The sequence below is a fragment of the Sus scrofa genome, chromosome 7, assembly GCF_054392235.1.
Source record: "Sus scrofa isolate SSC_HxYL_T2T_F1_AM1 chromosome 7, Sscrofa_HxYL_maternal_Yorkshire_Landrace_v2.0, whole genome shotgun sequence".
NCBI classification, from domain to species: Eukaryota; Metazoa; Chordata; class Mammalia; order Artiodactyla; family Suidae; genus Sus; species Sus scrofa.
The window spans coordinates 11,853,506-11,875,751 of record NC_139389.1 but is presented as its reverse complement, the minus strand read 5'-3'; the positions used below and the strand labels follow the sequence as shown (position 1 = coordinate 11,875,751).

The 22,246-nt window shown below is 45.9% G+C and overlaps 1 protein-coding gene across 3 annotated transcripts in view; it reads left to right on the top strand.

Moving 5' to 3' along the window:
- LOC110261786 (uncharacterized) overlaps positions 1-22,246 on the top strand; it is a 321,102-nt gene that overhangs the window by 225,244 nt on the left and 73,612 nt on the right. For 2 of the 3 annotated variants that reach the window (XR_002346325.2, XR_014809663.1), the window contains exons 7-9: positions 5,189-5,314; positions 7,896-8,476; positions 9,111-9,186. Coding sequence is in view for 1 of the 3 variants with exons in the window: in XM_084967495.1 (XP_084823621.1) it covers positions 5,189-5,314; positions 5,648-5,866; positions 7,896-7,933 (383 nt within the window). In the remaining 2 variants the exon portion in view is untranslated. Of the gene's footprint in view, positions 1-5,188; positions 5,315-5,647; positions 5,867-7,895; positions 8,477-9,110; positions 9,187-22,246 lie in introns of all 3 variants that reach the window. The other variant, XM_084967495.1, reaches the window with a different exon arrangement.

Here is a 22,246-nt window from a genome sequence, read left to right as displayed (position 1 = left end):
AGGGTATAGGATCAGCTCTTGCACTGTTCTCTGATTGGTTGATGGGGAATCAGTCCTTCGGTGCCAGTACGTCTAGAGCTTCGTGCTCAAGATCATCAAGTAGTTAGTTCCGTTTGTTCTGAGAGGAGCTATAGCAGAGGATATGAGGGAGGGATCTGTTCCAGGAGGGCCCCTTAGGGTCCTGCTCAGTCACAAGAGGACCCCAGAAGGGCCCAAAGGCAGATCCCAGTCGTCCACTTCCCAGTGGCATCATCCTGAAAAAGGTGCGTAGCCTCTCTGAGCTTCCATTTCTTCGTGTGTAAATTGATGACAGTGGTGCCTGCCTTGCAGAATATGCACACCCACGAGCACCTACCTAATAAACAGTGAGTGCCTAATAAACAGCATGCACTTCTCCAACAGGTACTTTGGGGTACCTACTATATGCCAGGCGTTACGCTCACTATGGGCTACAGCCATGAATAAGACATAGTCGCTTCCCTCAAAGAGCTTATGCTCCAAGAGGAGATAAACAAATACACTGGCAGGCTAGTGAAAACATTTCATAGAGAAAAATAGAGGAGAGGAAAGGGCAGAGAAGTCAGGGGTGGTGGTCAGGGATGTTCTCTCCCTGTCAAGGTGACATCTGGCAGAGACGTGGAGGAAATGAGGGAATAGGCTATACCAAGGTTTGGCGAAGATAAATCCTGTTCAGGGGAGAAAAGAAGTGCAAGTGCAAATTCTGTGGGATGGAAACAGAAGTATTCAAGGAGCAGGAAGAGACAAGGTCACTAGAACAGGCTGAGCACGTGACAACGATGAACCAGGCAGGGGCCAGCTAGAGCAGGACCTGATGGATGTAAGACTGGGTTTCAGGCCAGTTGTTAGAGGAAGGCATTGGAGGTTTGAGGTTGGAGAAGCAGCATAATCTGATTTTTTTTTTTTCCTTAATGACCACTCCACCTGCTCTGCGCAAAACTGTGTGCAGGAAAAGAGAGTAGAAGTAGGGAGTCCAGTGGGGAGGCTGTCATATTTGAAACAAGGGATGCTGTTGGCCTGGGGTAGGGTGAGAGTATGGAGATGAGAGGTGAAGGTGGTTGAATTAAGGATGTACTTTAAAGGCAGACTTAAAAGGATTTGGCAATAGATTGCAATGGAGAAGACCAGAAGAGGAGCATGTTGGGGTGAGGGACCAGGCAAAGGTCAGCTCAGATTCAGCCATGTAAAGTGGGGTGCGTATTACACATCCACACAGAAGGTTCTAAGCAGGCAGTCGGGTACACACACCTGCTGCTACCGTCTCACCCTCTCTGCTTTCCTTCCACTGGTACAGGCTTATTTACTAGAGTTAAGCCATGGACCTAAATGGATGGATTAAATCACCATTTGGTTATTTGGTATGAATCTGGGTAATTTATTTTACAGAAGTTTCCTGAAGGAATGAGAATTTTTATGGTGCATAGGAGCATCTACCTGGCTCTGGAGAGAGGTCAGGGTGTCCAGAATAGCAGAAAGAGTGCAGAAAGGGGAGGTGAAACAGCACTAGAAATGATTTTCTCCTGCGTGGCAGTACTGGCCACGGGTATGTAACCTGTGCTGCCTTAGAATTTCACACAAGGCTTATGAATCACGCTTAGTGCCTCTTTCGGGTCATTTACTTCCCTCTATCAATTACTAGCCAAGCCAGACACAGTCTGAATTTAAACCAAATCACAATTGCTTTTTCCACCCAGCACCCACTAAAATTCTCATCAACACCGTTATTGGTGACTGCTAGAGCTTCCATCCTTCCAGGGAGGGAGACAAACACCCACATCTTGAAAATAACCTTTCCAATTACCTTTCTTCTCTATCCTGATGAGCCTGGCAGAATCATGAACCCCTTATAATCAGGCTCTACAGCACGAGAGACAGGCAGTGGCTCTCCTGCTCCTCACCTTAGTGTCCCTAGCTTGCTGCTAAACACTGCTTCCTGGGGTTCTTTATCATCCTAATTGCATCTTGCATGCCCACCTTTCTGCTCCAGGAGCTGTGGGTATTCATCACTTCCTAGTCACTCCACGTAATGCTTTATCTTTTGCTCCATCACTAGCACAGGATACAGGAGGTTGTGGACAGGCAAATGGCTTCCTTCTTGTTCACAACCTTCCTAAAACCCTCACTGTTCACCATCTTGACAGAAAACTTCAGAGCCTTTCCTCTGGTAGCCATTTTTCACTATAGTGAGTTGCTGCCAAGGTCACATTCATCAATGCCTGTTGTAAAATTACCAACCATGCGATGTTTTGTTAACCCTTTGCAAGCACCATCCACAGAGGTGAATGAGAGTGTGCTGCAGAGCAATGGTTTCCAAGTTCCTAGCAGCATTAGTTTCCAGGGACCTCCTTAGAAATGCACATTCTCAGGCCCCCACCAAGATCAAGTGAACGACCAGGACCTACAGGGTCAGGGGGCAGCAGTCTGTCTTATGAAGCTTTTCACATGCTGATGCACACTCCAGGTCAAGAACCACTGCAGGAGCTCCCAGGATGGGAAACAGGATGGCAGTCACTCCAGTGATGGGCAAACCCGATGCCTTTGGTTGGGTCACTCCACCTCGCACCTGACAAAGAGAATAGGACCCAATCATCTCTCCACCCCTTCCAGATCCAAAATTCTAAGAGCATACAGTGGGAGGTGGCGGGCGGGCGTGGTATGAAACAATGAGGATGGTAACTATTAATATTTCTTGAGTGTTTCCTGTGAGTCTGGCACTTGGATAGGCATTCTCATGACCTGTACAACACATATGTCTTGCAAACGGACCGATAAATGGTAAATTATTCTAGTCTTCCTCTGAGACTCAGCTCGGATTGTCCTGACACATGGTTGCAGTTAGGTGCGTGCCTTGGGCTCCACCATCTCTTGGGTGCATTGCTCATAGCTTTAACCACTAGACCTCAAGACTATCGGCCCCTGTCCTGGTCTATCCCACTCCTGAGCTCTTTGAGGGGAGGGAGCAGGTCTGTACCCCAGCATCCAGCCCAGTGTCTGGCATTTAATGAATATGCTGCCATCAGTAACCTTCACTCTGTGCTCAGAAATCGCACAAGCACTGGTTATGTCTGGAAGCCCCTTCCATTGTCATCTCCTCTCCTCTCCTCATCCCAACCAGCCCTCGTTTGTTTTTATACCTCTTCCCCACCAAGGTCTATGATGTGGCCTTCAGCATCACTCAGGCCACATTCCTCAGCCAAGCCCAATCTCTGCATCTGTCAGTCACCTCTGTCTTTGCTCATTTCAGAAAGAACTGACTGGTCTTTCCTTTTCCAAAGATGTATAGAAAACCTGTCCTCTGATGTATTTTCATTTTATTAGCATGTGATATACAACTTCTAAGTGGAAAGTATAGTAAAAACCATTTTCACTAAAATGTTCCTATATTTCTCTTCCTCCAACCGCACCAGCTTTTCTCGCGCACTAATTGTCCCACAGTATATTGCTTGGAACGTTCAGCCTAGGTCTCCTTAATGAGTTAACGTTAACATTTCCATAAGCCTTGCACAAAACAAATATACACTGTATGAAGATTTTATTGCCAATTCTAAGACCATCCTTATAGAGCAAGCATTGTAGTGTCAAAGGGCACAGAGAGGGAAGCCTCAGGGAAGCAGAGGTGCCCAGAAATGGTCTGGGTACTGGGCCCATGCACTGCTCATGCTCACTAGCACACTTTCAGAACTTGACCTAAGATGCTGTTGTAGGCAAAATTCTAAGAGGTGCTCCAAGATTCCCCTGTGGCCTGGTGTACACACCCCTTCTCCCAGTTATTCGATCAAACATTCATCTAAATGCCGCTGCAAAGGAATTTTGCAGCTGTAACTAAGATCCCAAGTCAGTTGACCCTAGGAAAGTGGTCCTGACCTAATCGGGTGAACTTTTCAAAGTGATAGGAATGTTCTTGGCAAAAGAGGCTTGAATTTTGAAGGACATTTGCCACGCCTGGCTTCGGAGATGGAGGAGACCACAAGGCAAGCAATGCAGGTGGCCACCAGCTGGGAGCCAGCAAGGAAGCAGGGCCTCAGTCCTCTAACTTTAAGGAACCAAATTCTGCAACAACTTCAATGAGCTTTGGAATCAGGTTCTTCCTTAGTCAAGCCTCCTGATGAGACCACAACCCAGTCAATGCCTTGATTTCAATCAACACCTTGATTTCACCTTGTGAAACCCTGAACAGAGAACCCAGACGTGCTATGCCCAAACTTCTACCAGCAGAATCATGAGTTAGTAGATAGGTATTGCATTAAGCTGCTAAATGTGTGGTTAGTTTCTTACACAGCAATAAGAAACTAACACAGATGCTAATAGGTGGCATCCTCTTTTTAACCCTTTAAGGTAGATTGGCCCTACTGCATAGACATCCCGTATACTCCATGCCTACTCTTCACCTCCATTTCCATTGTTAACCTTGCCAGAGGAGGTTCTAGAGACATGAAATAAAAAACTCCCCCATTGTAGCAGAAGGCAGATATAATATATGAGGGTAAGAAGATGCCAGGCTGTTCTGTGATAGGCAGGAACACCCTACAGTGCCTTCCTTGCCCCTGAGTGTGGATATCATGTGCTTTCTGCAGACAACCCATTATTTTATGCCCTAGATCATCTAGCATATAACCTCTCACCCTCACTTCTAAGCTGTCCAGTACTCAGTGCCCTGAAATATCACAGATGGTACCAACTGCCTCATGGCTTCCATGACCCTCAAGCTGTCTGCTTCATTTCATTGGCTGTAATAGATGGCCTGGACCTGCTGCACCACAAAACTGGGACAGGCCCTATTCTTCAAATTCCTCCCATGCAGCCTGTTGGAAAGGGAGAGTCATTCATGGTGTCTCCTGCTGGACTCACTGTAAATGACAAAGCTGCATTTATAGGCTAAATGTTGGACAGGAATGTCCAGCTTAAGGCTGAGGAATTTCTCTGCAGGGGGGTTACAGGAAAGTGTGGGTGGTGTGTTGTTGTTGTTGTTGTTTTTTAACTTTCTGGTCTTGGCAGTTAACATTTAATGTAACACATCGCCATGAATTACTAGGGGAGGCTCTCCTACAGTACTCATTAGCTTATTAGAATGAACCAACTCTTCCGGCTGATTGTAATTGTAGAATGATGACAAAAATAACCATAATCATAAACTGATGTCCATTTAATCCTGTCTTCTGTAATATTTCAGCTTGCCCTCCCCTAAATCCGGGGGATGGGGATGAGAACTTGGAACTAAAAGGGAAACCTCAGCCTCAGGAAAGCCATCCTCTCAGCCCACAGTGGCTTCCACTTGGGATGCTCTGCTCTGTATCTGGTGAGCCTTCTCCCGTGCACACCCCAGCCCAGCACTCAGTCACTTCAACCTGCTTCTGAGAGTCAATATAGCCTGGGAGGTGATTCCCAGACTTTGCTGCATGCCAGAAACAGCTGGGGATTTTTTTTTTTTTTTTTTTTTTTTTTTTGGCCACACCTGTGGCATGCAGAAATTCCCCAAGGGCCAGGGATCAAACCCATACCACAGCAGTAACCAGAGCCACAGCAGTGACAACACCAGATTGTTAACCTGCTGAGCCATCAGGAACTCCCAGCTAAGGATCTTTAAACAATACTAATTCCTGGTTCTCATCCAAAACACTCTAATTTCCAGCCTGGGGTGTAACCTGGAATCTGGGGCATTTTCAAAGCTCCCCAGGTGATTCCGACAAGACGCCAAATGTGGGAACTACTGACCCAATACTCAAGGCATGCTTCTTGTCAAGACAAGACTTTAGCACCAGTAGCAGGAAGACTTTGAACAAGTCTCATTCTTCTATACCTCAGTTTGCTAATCTGAAAAATGAACATACCCGTGGTGCCTACCTCACAGGTATGGTTAAGTGGAAGAATGCATGCTAATGGTTTACCCCAGTGCCTAGCACGTAGTAAGCAGGCAATATTTGCTAATTACTGACATTCTAATTATTGCCATCTTTAGTATTTCTCTTGGCCTTTCTGGAGATCATGGGACCAAAGATTCTCATGTTGGCAAGGACTTAAGGAGTCCTCTTTGTTCAGGAATTACTTTTCAAAAGTCCCCAGTAGGTGACCATCCGGTTCAGCCTCCTAGCACTTCCTCCACCTGATCATTCCGGGAATTCATCCTAATAGAGTCCCACATAGGCGATTTGAGGGCATTGTTGGGGGAGAAATTGGGGGCTCGAAATAAAATAGTATCGTAAAGCTTCATTCACTCAGCAAGTGTTTATTGAACATCTTTATCAAGTGCTCTATGCCTAGGGCTGTGCTGGGACCGCTAAGAAAAAGACGTAAACTCATGTTCCACTTAGTATGAATCACCAGCTCTTGGTCACCCCTCAGCCAGTTAAGGCTGAGACACCCAGAAGATCCACTGGTAAATTAATTCTTTTGCTGTGGTATTTCTGTTGGCTTGGAATCCCTCCGAGCCATGCTGGTAGCCCAGCTCTTTGGGTGTCCTGACCTCCTCCCAACCCCCTCACCTGCTACCTGCTAGCTTTGATTGGTTTCTTCCCACTCCTTTCTCCTCCCCTATGCCTCTCCTTCCTAAGTTCTCAGGTCAGCTGTGCCATTCACATATCCTAACTCTTATTATGGATTTTACCCCCTTATAAACCAATAGTCAATATTTGAGAGTTCAGTATCATAGGATTTTATCCCCTTATAAACCAATAGTCAATATTTGAGAGTTCAGTATCATTCTAATCCCATTTTTCTGTTCCCTTTCCCAACAAAATGCCACAAAGCAATTGTCTATACTTGCGTTTTCACTTCTTGATGTTTTTCTTCTAAACCCACGATTCTCAAGCTTCCACCCCCAGCACACTGCTGACCTCCCACTCATCCATGCTGCTGGTGGGCCCCTGCCACACTGCCCTGCAATTATGAGTTCCTCCAGACCCCACAAGTTAAGGGCTCAGTTAGCCACAAGACTGCTGCAAGCTCAGGGCTCCCCAGGCCACTCACACTTCTGACCAGTTGACTACACATTCAGGGGTTCCCGCAACCCTCAGGTGTGGTAATTCACTAAGAGGAATTAACCAGAATTTGCAGAATTCTGGAAAGCACTATGCTCATGAATAGGGTTTTATAATGATGGATATAAACCGGAACAACCCAAATGAAGAGACACATAGAGCAAGGTCTGGGGGGTATCCTGCACACAGAGCTTGTGTGTCCCCTCCCTGTGGAGTCAGAGCATGTCACCCTCCCAGTACGTCAGTGTATCCACCAACCAGAAAGTTCCAGGGAGCCTAAGTAACTCAGCTGTGGTGTAGGTTGAGCTGTGGCTCAGATTTGATCCCTGGCCCAGGAACTTCCATATGCTGCAGGTGCTACCAAAAAAGAAAAAAAAAAAAAGTGATAAAGACATTCCTATCAATTGGATAATTCCAAGGACACCAGGACAAAGGCAAGCCCAATTCTTTATTAGACAGCAACCTCCATGCTGCAGGTCCAAAGCAATGTTATACTTATCAGAATTTGACAGTTGATCAGTTGTTCTTTTTTTAATTGAAGGATAGTTGATTTACAATATTGTGTTTGTTTCAGGTGTACAACAAAGTGATAATGCTATATACATATATGGGTATATATCTATATTCTTTTTTCCAGTTCTTTTCCATTATTGTTTATTATAAGATATTGAATATAGATCCCTGTGCTCTACAGTAAATCCTTTTCATTCATCTATTTTATGTATGGTACTGTGCATCTGTTAATCCCATATTCCCAGTTTATCCCTCCCCCTGCCTTCCCCTAATGTAACCGTAAGTTTGTTTTCTATGTCTGTGAGTCTATTTCTGTTTTGTAAATAAGTTCATTTGTACTGGTTTTTTTAGATTCCACACATAAGTGATATTATATTTGTCTTTCTGTAGGTCCATCACTTTGTCTTTCTCGAGAGTTTTCTCTCTGAGCTCTCTGGTCATCCTCCCACCTCACTGGCCACACCTTCAGCTTCACTGAATGTTACTCTCGTTATTGGCCTCTAAGGCTTCGAGTGCCCAAACTCTTCTCTGAGAAGGACCCGGGTGCTGGGATAGTTCTGCAGGCACCTTGTTCCAGCACCCTGGCTCTATTGCCACTCTAAGTGCCAGTACTTGTGCCCTGGTGCAAAGAATCCCCTCGTCTAGAACTCATTCCCACAGGCAGAAAAGGAGAACAGGAAGATCCCAGCAGCCTTTGCCTCCAAGGCCTCAAAGAGCCCTAATGATCTTCAGGACCCCCAGAGACTTGGCTAAAGAAGACTTGGCCCACGCTGATCTCGGCTGACACAGCTGTGTGGAGCCTGCACCACTGTGCCCTCCCAGAGACCCCCGTTGTTGCACCCCACCAAGCTGGTGCCCTCATAGCCACCTCCAAGAGAAATTCTTTCCCACTGAAGAAGTTCTGGGAAGGCGGGGAGAGGGGGCTGCTCCCTCGCCTTACTACTCTGGCTGGTGGCAACGGGCTGTCCTAGGTAAGTCAGCACCCTCTGTTTACCCCAGATGTTCAAAGCAGTAATCAGACAGAACTGTATCAGCAGTCAACCCACTAGACAGGTCCTGCTCATTGCATCTCTACCTCTTTTCCATTCCTTTCGAATATTCATACAACCACAGATCATTATCAGGCCCTGGGCAAAACTGAGAGGCCACCCAGAGCTCAGAGAGAAAGAGAATCCAAGTGACTTATTTAAAAACAGAACAATAGCAAACAAAAAAGCGTGACTTCCATTTCTGTGACGTAGCCAAATTGTTTTGGAATTTATCAAAAACACTTGGAAGATGTAAACACTAGGAAAGTAAAAGCTATGGATTTGCCCAGCTGGCCAGAGTCTCCTGTAGACCAAACTAAGCAATTTTAATGCTTGTGCCTGGCTACAATTTGAGACTTTTGTTTCGCTGGCCAGAGCAGCTGAATCAGAACTAAAATTATGCTTTGACCTTGACTCTAAGGTGTGTATTCCTAGTGCAGTGCTAGTTCTTCTTTCCGGGCATCTGCTACATTTTTCTTTTTCACTGTAGTCAAGCTTTCTCCAATGGGCAAAAAGTATACCCACCACACTTGTCCTCCAAGAACTATATTGTGGATTGACTTGTGTCTCCTTCCAGAAGTATATGTTGAAGCCTTAACTCCCAGCACCTCAGAAGGTGACTGTATTTGGAGCTACGACCTTTAAAGAGGCAGGTATGTTAAAATGTTGGGAGTTCTCATTGTGGCTCAATGGGTTAAGAACCTGACATAATGTCCATGAGGATGTGGGATCGATCCCCAGCCTCACTCAATGGGTTAAGGATCCAGCACTGCCACAAGCTGTGGTGTAGGTCACAGAGGGGGCTCAGATCTCGTGTTGCTGTGGCCGTGGCATAGCCCAGCAGCTGCAGCTCTGATTTGACCCCTAGCCTGGGAACTTCCATGTGCTGCAGGTGTGACTCTAAAAAAAAAAAAAATCGAAGCCCTTAAAATGGGGATCTAATTCCGTATGACTGCTGTCCTTATAAAAAGATAAAGAGACACACAGAGGAAAGGTCCTGTGAACACACAGCAAGGAGGCCGTCATCTGCAAACCAAGGAGAGAGGCCTCCAGAGAAACCAAACCTGCTGACACCTCGCTCCTGGACTTCCAGCCTCCAGAACTGTGAGAAAATACATTTCTGTCAAGTCCCCCCACCCCTCCAGTCTGTGATATTTAGTTTTAGCAGCCTTATCAGACTAATACAACTGCCAGTATATCCTCAGCTTGACTTCCTAAAGCTTCCAGAACTATAGAGAGTACCTCTTTCAGTTCTAGTTTTTAAGATCCCCTGGGAGAACTGGCCTGGCTTGCAGTCAGATTCACTCTGGGACCTGGCAGGACCCAGCACTGCAAATGCAGAACAAGGGTGCTGGCCTCTTATGCTATATCCCCCTCCATTTATTCCTACTATTCAATTGGGGTTCAGAGAAGCAGAATCATTAGGAGATCAACACACAGATATATGTGCATACACACACACACGAATTTATTACAGGGGTGTGACATTACACAGTTGTAGGTATTGGTTTAAAAGTCTCTGTAAGGCTGTTTCTCTGTACCTGATGCTGGAAACTGAAGTTTTCGATCAGATATCCTGGAAGGGAAGGTGGATCCAAGGTGGATTGAATATTTGTGTCCCCTCAAAATTCGTATGTTGAAGCCTCATCCCGAATGTGATGATATTGGAGGTGAGCCTTTAGGAGGTAATTAGGTTATAAGGGTGGTGCCTCCTGAGTGGGATTGGTGCACCTACAAAAGGAGACGAGAGAGAGGTGGTCCCTTTCCCCTCTGACGACATAGCAAGAAGGCAGCTGTCCACAAGCCAGGAAGAGAGCCCTCACTAAAACCCATACTGACACCCTGACCTTGGGCTTCCAGGCTCCTGTGCTATGAGAAATTAACAATTGTTGTTCCTGTTATAGTAACATGACACTGAGGACAGGAACCCCCAGGACAGACCCATGGCAATCTCTCAGCCTTGATGATGGAGTATTCTGCAGGAATCAGAAACTAGACTTCTTTGTCATGGAGTTCTGCCCCCACCAGGCCTGGAGAAAAGCTGAGAGAGGGTCCAGAGAAAGTGAGGTAGCTGTGGGCCCGCTGATGTCCTACACCAACAACACGTGCTGGCAGATAAGTGATCATGTGAACAGGCTGCTAAGTGCAAGGCAGTGTGGATGCCTCTGTGGCCCAACCTAAATGGAAAGATGCAGAGACGGGAAGTCTGAGATGCACAGTGCCGACTAGCCGTGTTGACACATGGGAAAGCCACCACACTTTCTGAAAGCAGCTCCTCCTACAGGGCCATGTGGGTCTCCTGTCCCTCCTTTACCCTCTTCTCACACGTGCCCCTTCCCACTTGGTTCTCTCCTTGCTTCCTTCCCGTGTTCCCCATTATTCATGAAGTCAAAGTGTTTGATGATGGGGTGTTTCAGAAATTGTCAGGATCAAGAAGGGCCCAGAAGGACCCAGCAAATACTGCTCCAGGCTGTGGGCACCACTGCTCATCAGTGGGATGGAAACCGAGGGTGCAGACCCCCAGCACCCTCTATGTCAGTCCAAAATGGGCTTGGACTGGTTTTTGGTTCTATCCTTTGGAGACCAAAAATTGGAGTGAGGCAGATTATGATGATAATTTTACTTTCTCCTATTTGGAAATATATCTACCCAGCATCAAACAATATTCTAGATACATAGAGGTTTTTCTTCTTCTCTTCTTCCCAGAAAGGAGTGAGTGTCTTATTTTCACAAATGAAACCTTAACGAATTCAAAGAAAGGACTGTACCACCCTTAAGTGTCTAAGTCCTGATCCTTTACGCACTTTCCATGAATACAAATCTCAGTTGTTCACCACCTCTCATTGATCATAATCACAAGATAGAAGCAACAAATTTCCAAGGGGAAGATTGATCCCTAAGTAGAAATACCTGTTTCCATGGTGACATCCTATTAATTTATAGTTTGGAGCATGGAACTGAAAAAAGTAGTGACTAGAGATTCTGAATTTAAAATCCACATCATCGGTTAGAGTGTTGAGGGATTTGAACACCTCCAGAATAAATTCACATGTTGGAAAGAATGAGTCACCAATCATTTCATAAGGGCTCAGGCAGGTGGCTTTGTATCCAGGCCTACCGGGAAGAGCCAGGAGACAGACAGGAGTTTAGTTACTGACCCTGAATTGGGAAAGCAGATTTTTCTCTGCCACATGACTTAATAAGAACTATTAAACAAGTAGTTTTTCCTCTCCTGAGGTCAGTTAAATACTCATTAGAACAATGGTTCGCAGCCTTGGCTGTGAGTTAGAATAACCTGGAGAGCTTCTTAAACAATAGTGCTGCCAGAGTCCCACCCCTAGAGATTCTGATCAGTCCATTTGGACTAGAGCCCAGGCAATAGTATGTTTTCAAAGCTCCCCAATGAGTCTAAAGTGCACCTAGGGCTTAGGGTCTCTCTCCTGGTTAAATAGGTTTCATCAGTGACTTAGGAGGCAGATCTCCACTGTTCTAACTCTAATGAGTGTCTGCTATGGAGCAGACTGAAGAGTGAGTTAAATGGTCTGCCTTAATCTGTTTGCAAACCTCTGGGACAGATGTTATTATGAGCTCCACTTGGTAAGTGAGAAAACTGAAGCATAGAAAGGTTAAGTCATTGCCTGAGTTTGCGGAGCTACAATCGCGAGTTGGAACTCCCAACCTGGTGTCAATCGAGCCTGTGCTGTTCGCCGTCCTGTTAGCACCCTCTCCATCACTGGGTAGCGCACCAGCCACTGAGAAAATGCCCAGTTGTCTCATTCTCACCCATTCACAGAGAAAGCAGCAGCAAGAAGAGAAAATAAATGCATCTCATAAGCTATACTTTAGAGCCCTGGTACTGAGTTCATAGAGTCTCAGTACGGGTAGAGACGGTCAAGGACGCCAGGTGCAACCACTGTATTTTACGGATGAGGGGATGTACACTCAGGAGTAAGTGACTACCAAGGGTCACAAGCAGGTTGACTTCAGAGTCCCTTCTCCTCCTTCCAAATGAAGTCATTTTCTCCTGCTCCTGTTAGTTTCCTGTTTACCACGTAGTGGAGAAGAGAACACAAGGGGACTAGCAAACTTAACGTACAGTGAGCTCTTGTGTTCACTGAGACTAATGTGAGTGTCACAGGCAGGGAGCACAGAGGAGCAGGAGCTTGCTTGTGGCTGGTAAGATTGGGAGAGACTTCACCAGGAAGTGTCTTTTCATCTGAGCCAAAATCAGACAGCTTTCCCTCTTGTGAGCTGAAAGAAAGAACATCCCATAGGGAGGGAAGACTGAAAGCAAAGGCAGGAAGAGCAGAGCTTAGCTGACCATCAGGTGGCCTGAATTGTCTGGAGCAGAGGGGCCCTGTGAGGAAATAGGGATTGGAAATAGGGATGGATCCCCACCTGTGTGGAAAAGAAGCAGGAGACAAGACAGGGAAGCTGGAGCCTGGGCGCCACTGGAGGGACCCTAATCCAAAGGCAGTGGGACCATGGCTGCTATGACTATGGCCAGTGATGGGGGGTTGTGCTTCTGGAGCAACCCAGCATCAGCTGAGATAATGGAAAGAGACATAATTCCATTCAGGTGGTTCAACTGGGGAGACTTTAAAGAGGTGGGCAGAGCTAAAGATACCAACACCCAGAGCCCAGCAACACCCCTGGGCCTGAGCAGAGGGCAATGAAGGCAGGGCTGTGGTCCCAGAGGGGACGTACACTGTCGTGAACGCGGTGCCAGTGCAGGGATAGGCAGAGAAGAAACACCCCGTCTTCTCTCCGCTCCTGCTGCTGGCTCCTATGTGGTTCCCATTGACTGATCACAATAGGAAGTGGAAGCCAAGGCAGCCCCAGTGATGAGATGTCAGGAACCAGCCTTCCCAGGCACAGAGCAAGGCAGAGAGAGGATCGGGGGCAAAGCAAATGGAAAAAACCAACGTGCCTAGCAAGCAAAAGACCTTGGCCCTGAGTCCGTCAGAAACCACTGGTGTGTGGCAGATGCTGCCCTTCTCTCCATGTGGGTGAGTGACTGCTCGAGTTTTCTAGGGGAGGAGGGAGCCCCTGGTTCTGCACAGCTTACCTGCTGCACCTCACCAGCTGCTTCTTCCCAAATGTCTGAAAACTAGCATCTTTGGAATCTGGCATGAGTGTTTTCTGCTGTAAAACCTACAACCATATGAGCATGAACCTGACCTTTCCTGTGATGGCAAATCATGCCCTCTTAAGCCCATGTTTTCTAGAAACTAAAATGGGTTATGCAATCTTCTGAAGCATTTTTGTCCTAAGTCTGAGAGGAAGCTTGGGAGATGTGGTTTGGCAGGTAACTATGGAAATTCCCAGCTATTTTGCTTTTGAAGATAAGAGGGAAATTATTGCGTAAAGCCTTTTGCCATACTCAATGCCAGAAAAATTTAAATGTGCAGTTGTTGGAGCAGGAGAAAGAAAATGCAGGGAATGGCTAGTGATCAAAATGAAAAGTGTATAGGCTTAGAAAAGATACCTACAGATGAGACGATGTGTTGCAAAACCTGGGGAAGGTGTGAGTTATTTGCATAACAGCAGAAGACATCCCTCCACAACCTCACTCACCTCCAGCCGCTCCTGGTTCCCAGCCTGGGAGATCAGTGCCTTCCTGACAGCCTCCAGCCTGGGCTGGGCCTGACAATAACACCCCTAGGCCTGCTAAATATTCATCCTCATTCTGCAGGGTGCTAAGGTTCCTTCAGATCAAAATTGCATTGTCAATTTAAAAACAGCTTTTTCTGAGAAGGCATTACCAAATCACATGTTCACATCGATTTTCAGAACATAAAATTAGGGGAAAAAAATCTCCCATAGAACTTGAAATTTTCCAACTTCCAGGGTGCCGGCTAGAGTTGTTTTCTTGATGACAGTAATTCTCATGAAAGTACCAATGAGTCTGATTTTACTTAAGGAGAATTTGTCTCTTCCAGAGAGTAGCCTGCTAACCTAAGTGACTCTCCCACTTGTGGAATAGGGAAAAGGAGATACTTTTGACCCAGAAAAACCATCTTCAGCCATTTGGCATCCTATTTCCAAATATTACTGCCACCATGCTTTTCAGCTCAAGACCTCAGAAGGGCTTTTCTGGGTCACAAGTTATTTTCTCAGAATATCAGCTAAGGGAATAGCAGAAAACAGTGGGGATTAATCCCAGTTTTCAACGCAGCATCAGAGAGGCCTGTCCAGGTCAACTAATTATATGGGACGACCTTTAGTTTTTGGCAAAGTGACACTGATGACAAGGAGGTATAAGTCCTCTTTAACATAAAATACCCCACCACCTCTAAACCAAGATGAAGGCACACATGTGAACCAGTGCTAAGGAGAGGAGTATAAAATGCAGTACAGAAGATTAGGAGATTTGATTTGTCAAGAAGGCCAGGGAAGTCTTGACCTGAGATCTGAGGGATAAGTAGAAGTCAACCAGGCGAAGAGGGTGGGGAAGGTATGTGCAAAGGCCCTGTGGTAGAAAAGACCATGGCAGGTAAATAACATTGAAAGTAGTCAGTGGTAACTGGGACAGAAATTGAGAGGTAGGGAGCTTCAGGGCCAGCAAAGTCCACAGGTCCATGCAGCATCTATAGCCAATGTTCAGGAGTCGTTTTTTGTTTGATTGCTTGCTTGCTTGTTTGTTCTCTATCCTTCAAGCAGTTGAGGGAGGGAGCTCCTGAAATGTTGTCAACAGGAATACGGCATTATCAAATATGCCTTTTAAAACAATCAGTCTGGCTGTAGTGAAGAGAATGGAATACAGGGCACAGGGAGGGATGCGGAAGATGGTTTAAGGGACCACTGCAATAGTCAAGGCAAAAGGCGTTGGGAGCATAAACCAGAATGGAGACAATGGCCATATCTAAGATATTTAGAAGAAAAAATCATTAAGCCTAATGACACTGGAAACGGGAGGGAGGAGGGGAAGTATCGAGGACGGCATCTACATTTCTAGCTTGTGGTGGAGCCATTCACCTCGATGGGAAATACTGGGACGGGGCGGGGGAAATACCTTGTTGGTGGAGAAAGATAATAAGGTTGGGGTGGGGCATGTTGTGTTCAGATGCCCTTGAGAAATCTAAAAGGAAGTATGCAGGAGGAGGTTGGGCAAGAAAGTCAGCAGAGAGGTGAAGATTGGAAGTGGAAATCTGGGGGTCATGTGCATGCAGTTAAAACTGCAGGTATAAGTAGAGAAAGTACAGAATCAAAGGAGGAAGTGGGGTCGGGTAACGTAGAACATGCTACAAAGGAGACAGTATGATCAGAAAGGTAGGAAGGAAATACTGAGGAGCAAGAAGGCTCCCAGAAATCTAGAAAAGAGCATTTTAAGAAGAATGTGGTCAGGAGTTCCCATCGTGGCTCAGTGGTTAACGAATCTGACTAGGAACCATGAGGTTGCAAGTTCGATCCCTGGCCTTGCTCAGTGGGTTAAGGATCCGGCGTTGCCGTGAGCTGTGGTGCAGGCTGCAGACGTGGCTCGGATCCTGAGTTGCTGTGGCTCTGGCGTAGGCCGGCAGCTACGGCTCTGATTAGACCCCTGGCCTGGGAACCTCCATATGCTGTGAGAGTGGCCCAAGAAATGGCAAAAAAGACAAAAAAAAAAAAAGAAGAAGAAGAAGAATGTGGTCAGAGTTCCTATTGCAGCTCAGCTGGTTAAGGACCTGATGTTGTCTCTACGAGGATGGGAGTTCTATCGCTGGTCTTGCCTGATGGGTTAAGGACCCAGTGTTACATAAGCTGTGGCATATGTCACAAATGCACCTTGGATCTCATGTTGCCACGGATGTGGTATTGGCCCCAGCTGCAGTTCTGGTTTGACCCCTGGCCTGGGAAGGTCCATATACTGCAGATGCAGCTGTAAAAGAAAAATAAGTAAGTAAAAGAAGGTGGTCAGTCATTCCAGAACAGTTGAAGTCAAGAAAGATAGAGCCTGAAAATAGGTCCTTTGGATTGATTGTTATAAAAACCATTGTGGTCTTTACGAGCAATAGTCTAAGGAAGCCTACGCACAGTTCTCTGGCTCATGGCAGCCCCTCACCCTCTGTCCTCTACTGGTTTCCTAGGGCTCCATAATAAATTACCACACACTCCACGAGTGGCTTAAAACAACAGGAATTTATGCTCACGGTTCCATGGGCTAGAAGTCCCAAGTCAAGGGGTTGAGAGCACCACCCTCCCTTCACATCCCCAGAAGGGGGCCTTCCTTGTTTCTTCCGGCTGCGGTAGCTCCCGGTGTTCCTGGGCTCGTGGCTGCTTCCATTATCACATGGTCTTTTCCTCTGAGTCTTCCCCCCTTTTCCTCTCTTCTAAGGACATTTATGACTGGATTTAGAGCCCTCTCCATTCCAGGTTAATCTCATCTCAGGATCCTTAACATAATTACTTCTGCAGAGACCATTTTCCCAAATAGTCACGACCACAGGTTCCAATGCACATTCCACCCACTCCACCCTCCCATTCCCGTCTCCTGGAGCATCATTTTATCTAATCTGAACATCTTCACCCTCAAACTGAAGAGCCAACAATCCTATCCCTGCCCCTTAGTACTAGCCCCAGCCTTATCCAGCCAGCTCACAGGAGCCCCCAGCTTCCGTGTAAAGCTGAGTGTCCTTCTTCCCTGGTCAGCTGATGGGGAATGTTCTTTTTCCTAGAGGAAGGTAGGTGTCCCAGACCCCGCAGAGCTCACTGAAGCTGGACACTAATTTTACTTTGCCGGATGTATTTCCCCATAGACGCATTGCTAAACATTTGCATCACTTGGTTCTATCACCTTCTCTGTTCAAGACTTAAGGTATCTCTTAGGATAGATGGTATTTTATGGAAAACTAACTGCAGTTTAAACACAGTATAGTTTTCCAAGTTGCAAATGAACTTTTGAGACAAAGTCCATTTCCACACCAAGGACTTTGTGAAGGTTTCCTGTATCACCTACTGCATGAGAATTAGAAATTAGGAACATTGATTAATAATTGGTCACTATAGCCACGAGGGACAGACTCATGGGGCTCCAGCACTCATGGGCCTCACTCATGGGGCTCCTCGGTCTATGGAGTGGGCGGGGACCTTGCTGGCTGTTTTCCCTACTAAGCATGGGAGAACCATGCACATGGTTCCAAGTAGTTTTCACATGCATGATTAGGGAGATTTGTGTGGGTTTTGTGATTCAAGAACTATATCTTTCTAAGGTGACCAGGAACAAAATGTGGCACTTTATTGGCTGCCGCAGTAAACGCTGTTTTTATAATAATGGCAGATGGAATTCCCCTCCTCCCAAGAGCACATGGTATTTTCTGTGCCTTTAACTGATCTTAACAGGATTTCAGAAAAGCACTTTCAGATTCCACTTCTTCATGCATCTGGGGATCCAAGACACAGAGCTCATAGATAATTGCTGGGCTACGTTTTAGCCTCCCATCACAAAAGACTCTTAAGACTTAAAATTGTTCTTCAAAAGTTAGTCTGTAGCTGAGAAAGAAATAGGATGCAGGCCACATTTCTAGGCTCTGCGTCTTACTCGTAAACCAATGGTTCCCAAATTGGGCAGTGGTTAAATCAGCTTGCTCAAAGTTCACCTTCCTGCCTCACACCCACGGCTTCAGAATCACCAGGAGAGGAGACTAGAGTGTTGTTGGCTGCATCCCCACCTCCCATTTTCTGATGCTCAGTCATGTTCGGGTCCCCTGCTGTGGGTCTCCTGCAGGGCTTTGCCTGGCTGTCTTTAGGTGCTCTGCTTCCTGGACCGGGTGCTCTCTGGACACATCTGGTCTTTGGCAACCACTTCCAGACCCATATTGCCTCCTGGAGGATGAAGCTGGGCTAAAGAACTACCTTTCTGGGAGCTTCCCTACTCACAAAAATCAGCAGGTCATTGCCTTGTGCAGGGGCCGGCCCCAGGCAAACTAACCAAGTCCTGTTCTCTGTGTCCTAGCCTCCTATCAGCACAGGCGGTAGAGTCTGGGGCAAACAGCCGTGGGAACTTGGGCAAGCCTGTTATTTCTCCCTGGGCTTGAGCCTCAGTTTCCTCATCTGTGCAGTGGATGGGGTGGGCAGTGTAACAGCAAGGTAAAAGGAGGGTTACTGAAAGAATCAGATGGTATCTGTTAAATGCCTGGCATGGTTTTCAGCAAATGGCAATTCTCTTTTCCTCTCCCTAGAAGGTCTCCATTTCTGTTACATGAATTCTGGGACTCTCTGTTCCTTCTCTCTGTTAGAACAAGGGTGTGGCAAATCATTTGTATGTGTATATATTTAAGTTGTTTACCTGTTTGCAGTCTTTAACTTTATAAGTTAAAGGTTAAGTTTTTAACTTTTGTATTTTATAATTTACCCAGTTTTCCCACATTGGCTAAGGAGAACCATTAACTGTAGTTCCTGGTTAAATAAGCAATTCTCTATGGCTACTCATTGATTCTTACCCGGCAGAATTACCCAGGTGGAAACAGTCTGATTCCAGATCAGCTGGAATTTGGAGCGTCAGTCTGGAGCTTATCTGAAACCATCGTTCATTGCTTTTGTTCATGAGGTTATGTCTGTGGCATTGCTTTTCCAACCAATAACCACAAGGCTTCTCACTGTATCTGTATTTGGGCTCATTGAGACTCTTCCTGTCCCCAAGCCCAAATGAATGTTGAATACTCCCCAGACATCTTTGTTTTGCAGCACACTGTCTCAGATATAACTTCCAATTTGATGAGATAATATCTCAACAGGCAAAGAAGTGAAAAAAAAATTTTTTTGTCTTTTTGTCTTTCTAGGGCCGCACCCACAGCATATGGAGGTTCCCAGGCTAGGGGTCCAATCGGACCTGTAGCCACTGGCCTACACCATAGCTGCCAGCCTACACCAGATGCACAGCAACATGGGATCCGAGCTGAGTCTGCAACCTACACCGCAGCTCATGGCAACACTGGATCCATAACCCACTGAGCGAGGCCAGGGATCGAACCCACGTGCTCATGGATGCTAATCCTGTTCGTTAACCACTGAGCCATGACGGAAATGCTGAAGTGATTATTTTAATATTGTGTATGGAATAGAAGGCTTGTCCTACCAGATACAGAAATTCAGAACTCAGGAAAATGTGGAGTGGTCAAGTATCCTAATTTGCCTGGGGCGGCGGTATTTCCTGGTCCTGGAAATTCCAGTTTTAAAACCAAGAACATTCCTGGAAAATTGGGACAAGTTGGCCACCCTAGCAAGGAAGAGATGGGGCAATAGAAGACTTTCCATGCTCTAGGTAAGGCATGCTCCTTGGCAATCTCAGGCACAACTACACGATTCATGCTGGATCTCAGAGTCTAAAGAAATCCAGCCTCTTTGAACTCAAAAAAAAAAAAAATAATAAATGTTGGGGAATAGCAAACAGAGCAGCTGAGACTTAGCATTTCTGGAATTGTGGGAATGCTCTCAGAATAATCTTTTAGTCAAATATTATACACAGGGCCAGTCTCGTGGCAGATAGAGAATGGGAAAGTTGACAGACGCTGCCACTTACCGGCAGTGCGGCTTGGGAAGGTCCTCTCTAAGAGTCAATTTCCTTACCTGTGCTTTGGTGATAACAGCATCTTCAAAAGCACAGTGGTGAGAATTCTGCAGGTAACGAGCATGCACTAACAAAGGCACTGGATTCACGCCCATTTCTCTCCCCGTTCTCTGTGCCCATGACGAGACATGAATTTAGGAGTGGTGTGATAGCACCCTCCAAACGTCCTCCCCATGCCATGAGTTGAGATTCTAACACTCATGGTTAGCATTGCAGAACATGGGAGTTAGAAAAAAAAATTTTTAATGTTCTGCTCTCCTCCAGAATGTGTGTCACTAGTGATCCATGAGCCTTAGTTATAAAAATCCAGATTCTCCCATCTAGTCATTTGACAGATAAAAACAAACAAACAAACAAACAAAACCTGAGGCCCAGAGTGGATGGGTGGGCTACGCACCTGCTACATAGCAGAGCTAGAATGTAATCCTCTGACTTCCAGTCTTCTGACCCAGTGGCTCCTCCATCACCCTGTCTTCCAGTCCCTTTCCTCAAGGATTTGGTCTCTGGCAATGGAAAGAGTGGGGAGAGCGAGAATAAAAGCCTTAAAAAGATACTAGTACAGGGAGTTCCCATTGTGGTGCAGTGGTTAACGAATCTGACTAGGAACCATGAGGTTGCGGGTTCGATCCCTGCCCTTGCTCAGTGGGTTAATGATCCGGCGTTGCCGTGAGCTGTGGTGTAGTTGCAGACGCGGCTCGGATCCCCCGTTGCTGTGGCTCTGGCGTAGGCTGGTGGCTATAGCTCCGATTAGACCCCTAGCCTGGGAACCTCTATATGACGCTGGATGGCAAAAAGACAAAACAAACAAACAAACAAACACAAAAGATACTAGTACATTACTGATGTTTGAAAAGGGAGCAAGAGCTGGTTTTGCTAGAAGGAGGTGGGAAGGACAAGGGGGAAGGGACAAGAAGACAGGGCTTAGAAACACTAGTCAGAAGGAAGACCGCAAACTTTACCCAACTAGTCATGTCAGGGTGACCACAATCAAGAGACTGCACTTGACTGATAATTGCATGGCTGCTTTCTTAAAGGGTCCGATTCTAGCTATTGTGATGTTTACTAAGACATGGGGCTCCCTGACATGGAAATGTGGCAGCAGCATCCCCCTAATAAAATGGGATGCTGGCATCAGCTTTCCCAGGCTATTGGGTGAGCCTCTTTTGCATCTGGGCCAAAGGTAATAGCAAGTTCACCCCATTGCATTATATCCGTGATTCCACAGTGCTTCTGCTTACGCCTCGGGGCTGCCTGTGTAATTTAGGCTTGTGCCTTAAGATGGCCCTCCCTAAAGTAAATCACACCAGTGACGTGAAATCACTTGGTAAGCTGGGAAGGAACGGAATGTGTAATCGGAAAGCTATACCCAATTTACCCAGCCCAAGAATCTGACAGTTCAAAAAGTAGAAAATGCTTCTTGCCAAGAATGGATTGTGAAATGGATTAGAAAATAAAGGCTGTGTTGTAGTTGCCAGTTTGTAGCTCAGGGGTGGCCCTGATGGCTGCAGTGTAACCCCATCACTTTGCCCAAGAAGAAGCTATGGCTATGATTTCAAGTTACTTTCATAGCCATAATATATATGTTGTCCTAAACTGTAGATAAAGGTCAGGATTCAGACTTAATTCTCTTCTCCTTAATAATCTGTGAAGAAAAATGAGCCTGTTTATCAGATTCTCAGGAAGTTGGAGATTTAGCTAGATTTAGTAATACCCTATGACAAAGACAAGGTATTTCCCAGAATAGCAGAAGCAAGGTAGAATGTGATATTGTAAAATGTGTGCTCAATTATATATTAGATTAAAATGAAAAACAAATTATAGGTGCAATTGCACATACAAAGAGGGTTTCTGAGCTTTATTCCTGACCCACTTAAGAACTATATTCGATGGGTCAGAATTTCATTAAATTAAAAGGAGTTAATGATCTCTTAAAGTCTGTCAAAATGGGCTTGACATATAGTAAGAAAATAATAATAACAATAATAATAGCTGTAAGTGTTTATTTTATGTCAAGGGAGAAACCAATCACTTCCCCAGTATCTTATCGTTGAGACCAAAATAAGCATTCAATAAAAATTAGGTACTGTCTTAGTTATCGTGTATAACCATCACGGCCTATAGGTTTTGTACCCTTATTGTTCCTGTTTTGTCCATGAGCAAACTGAGGT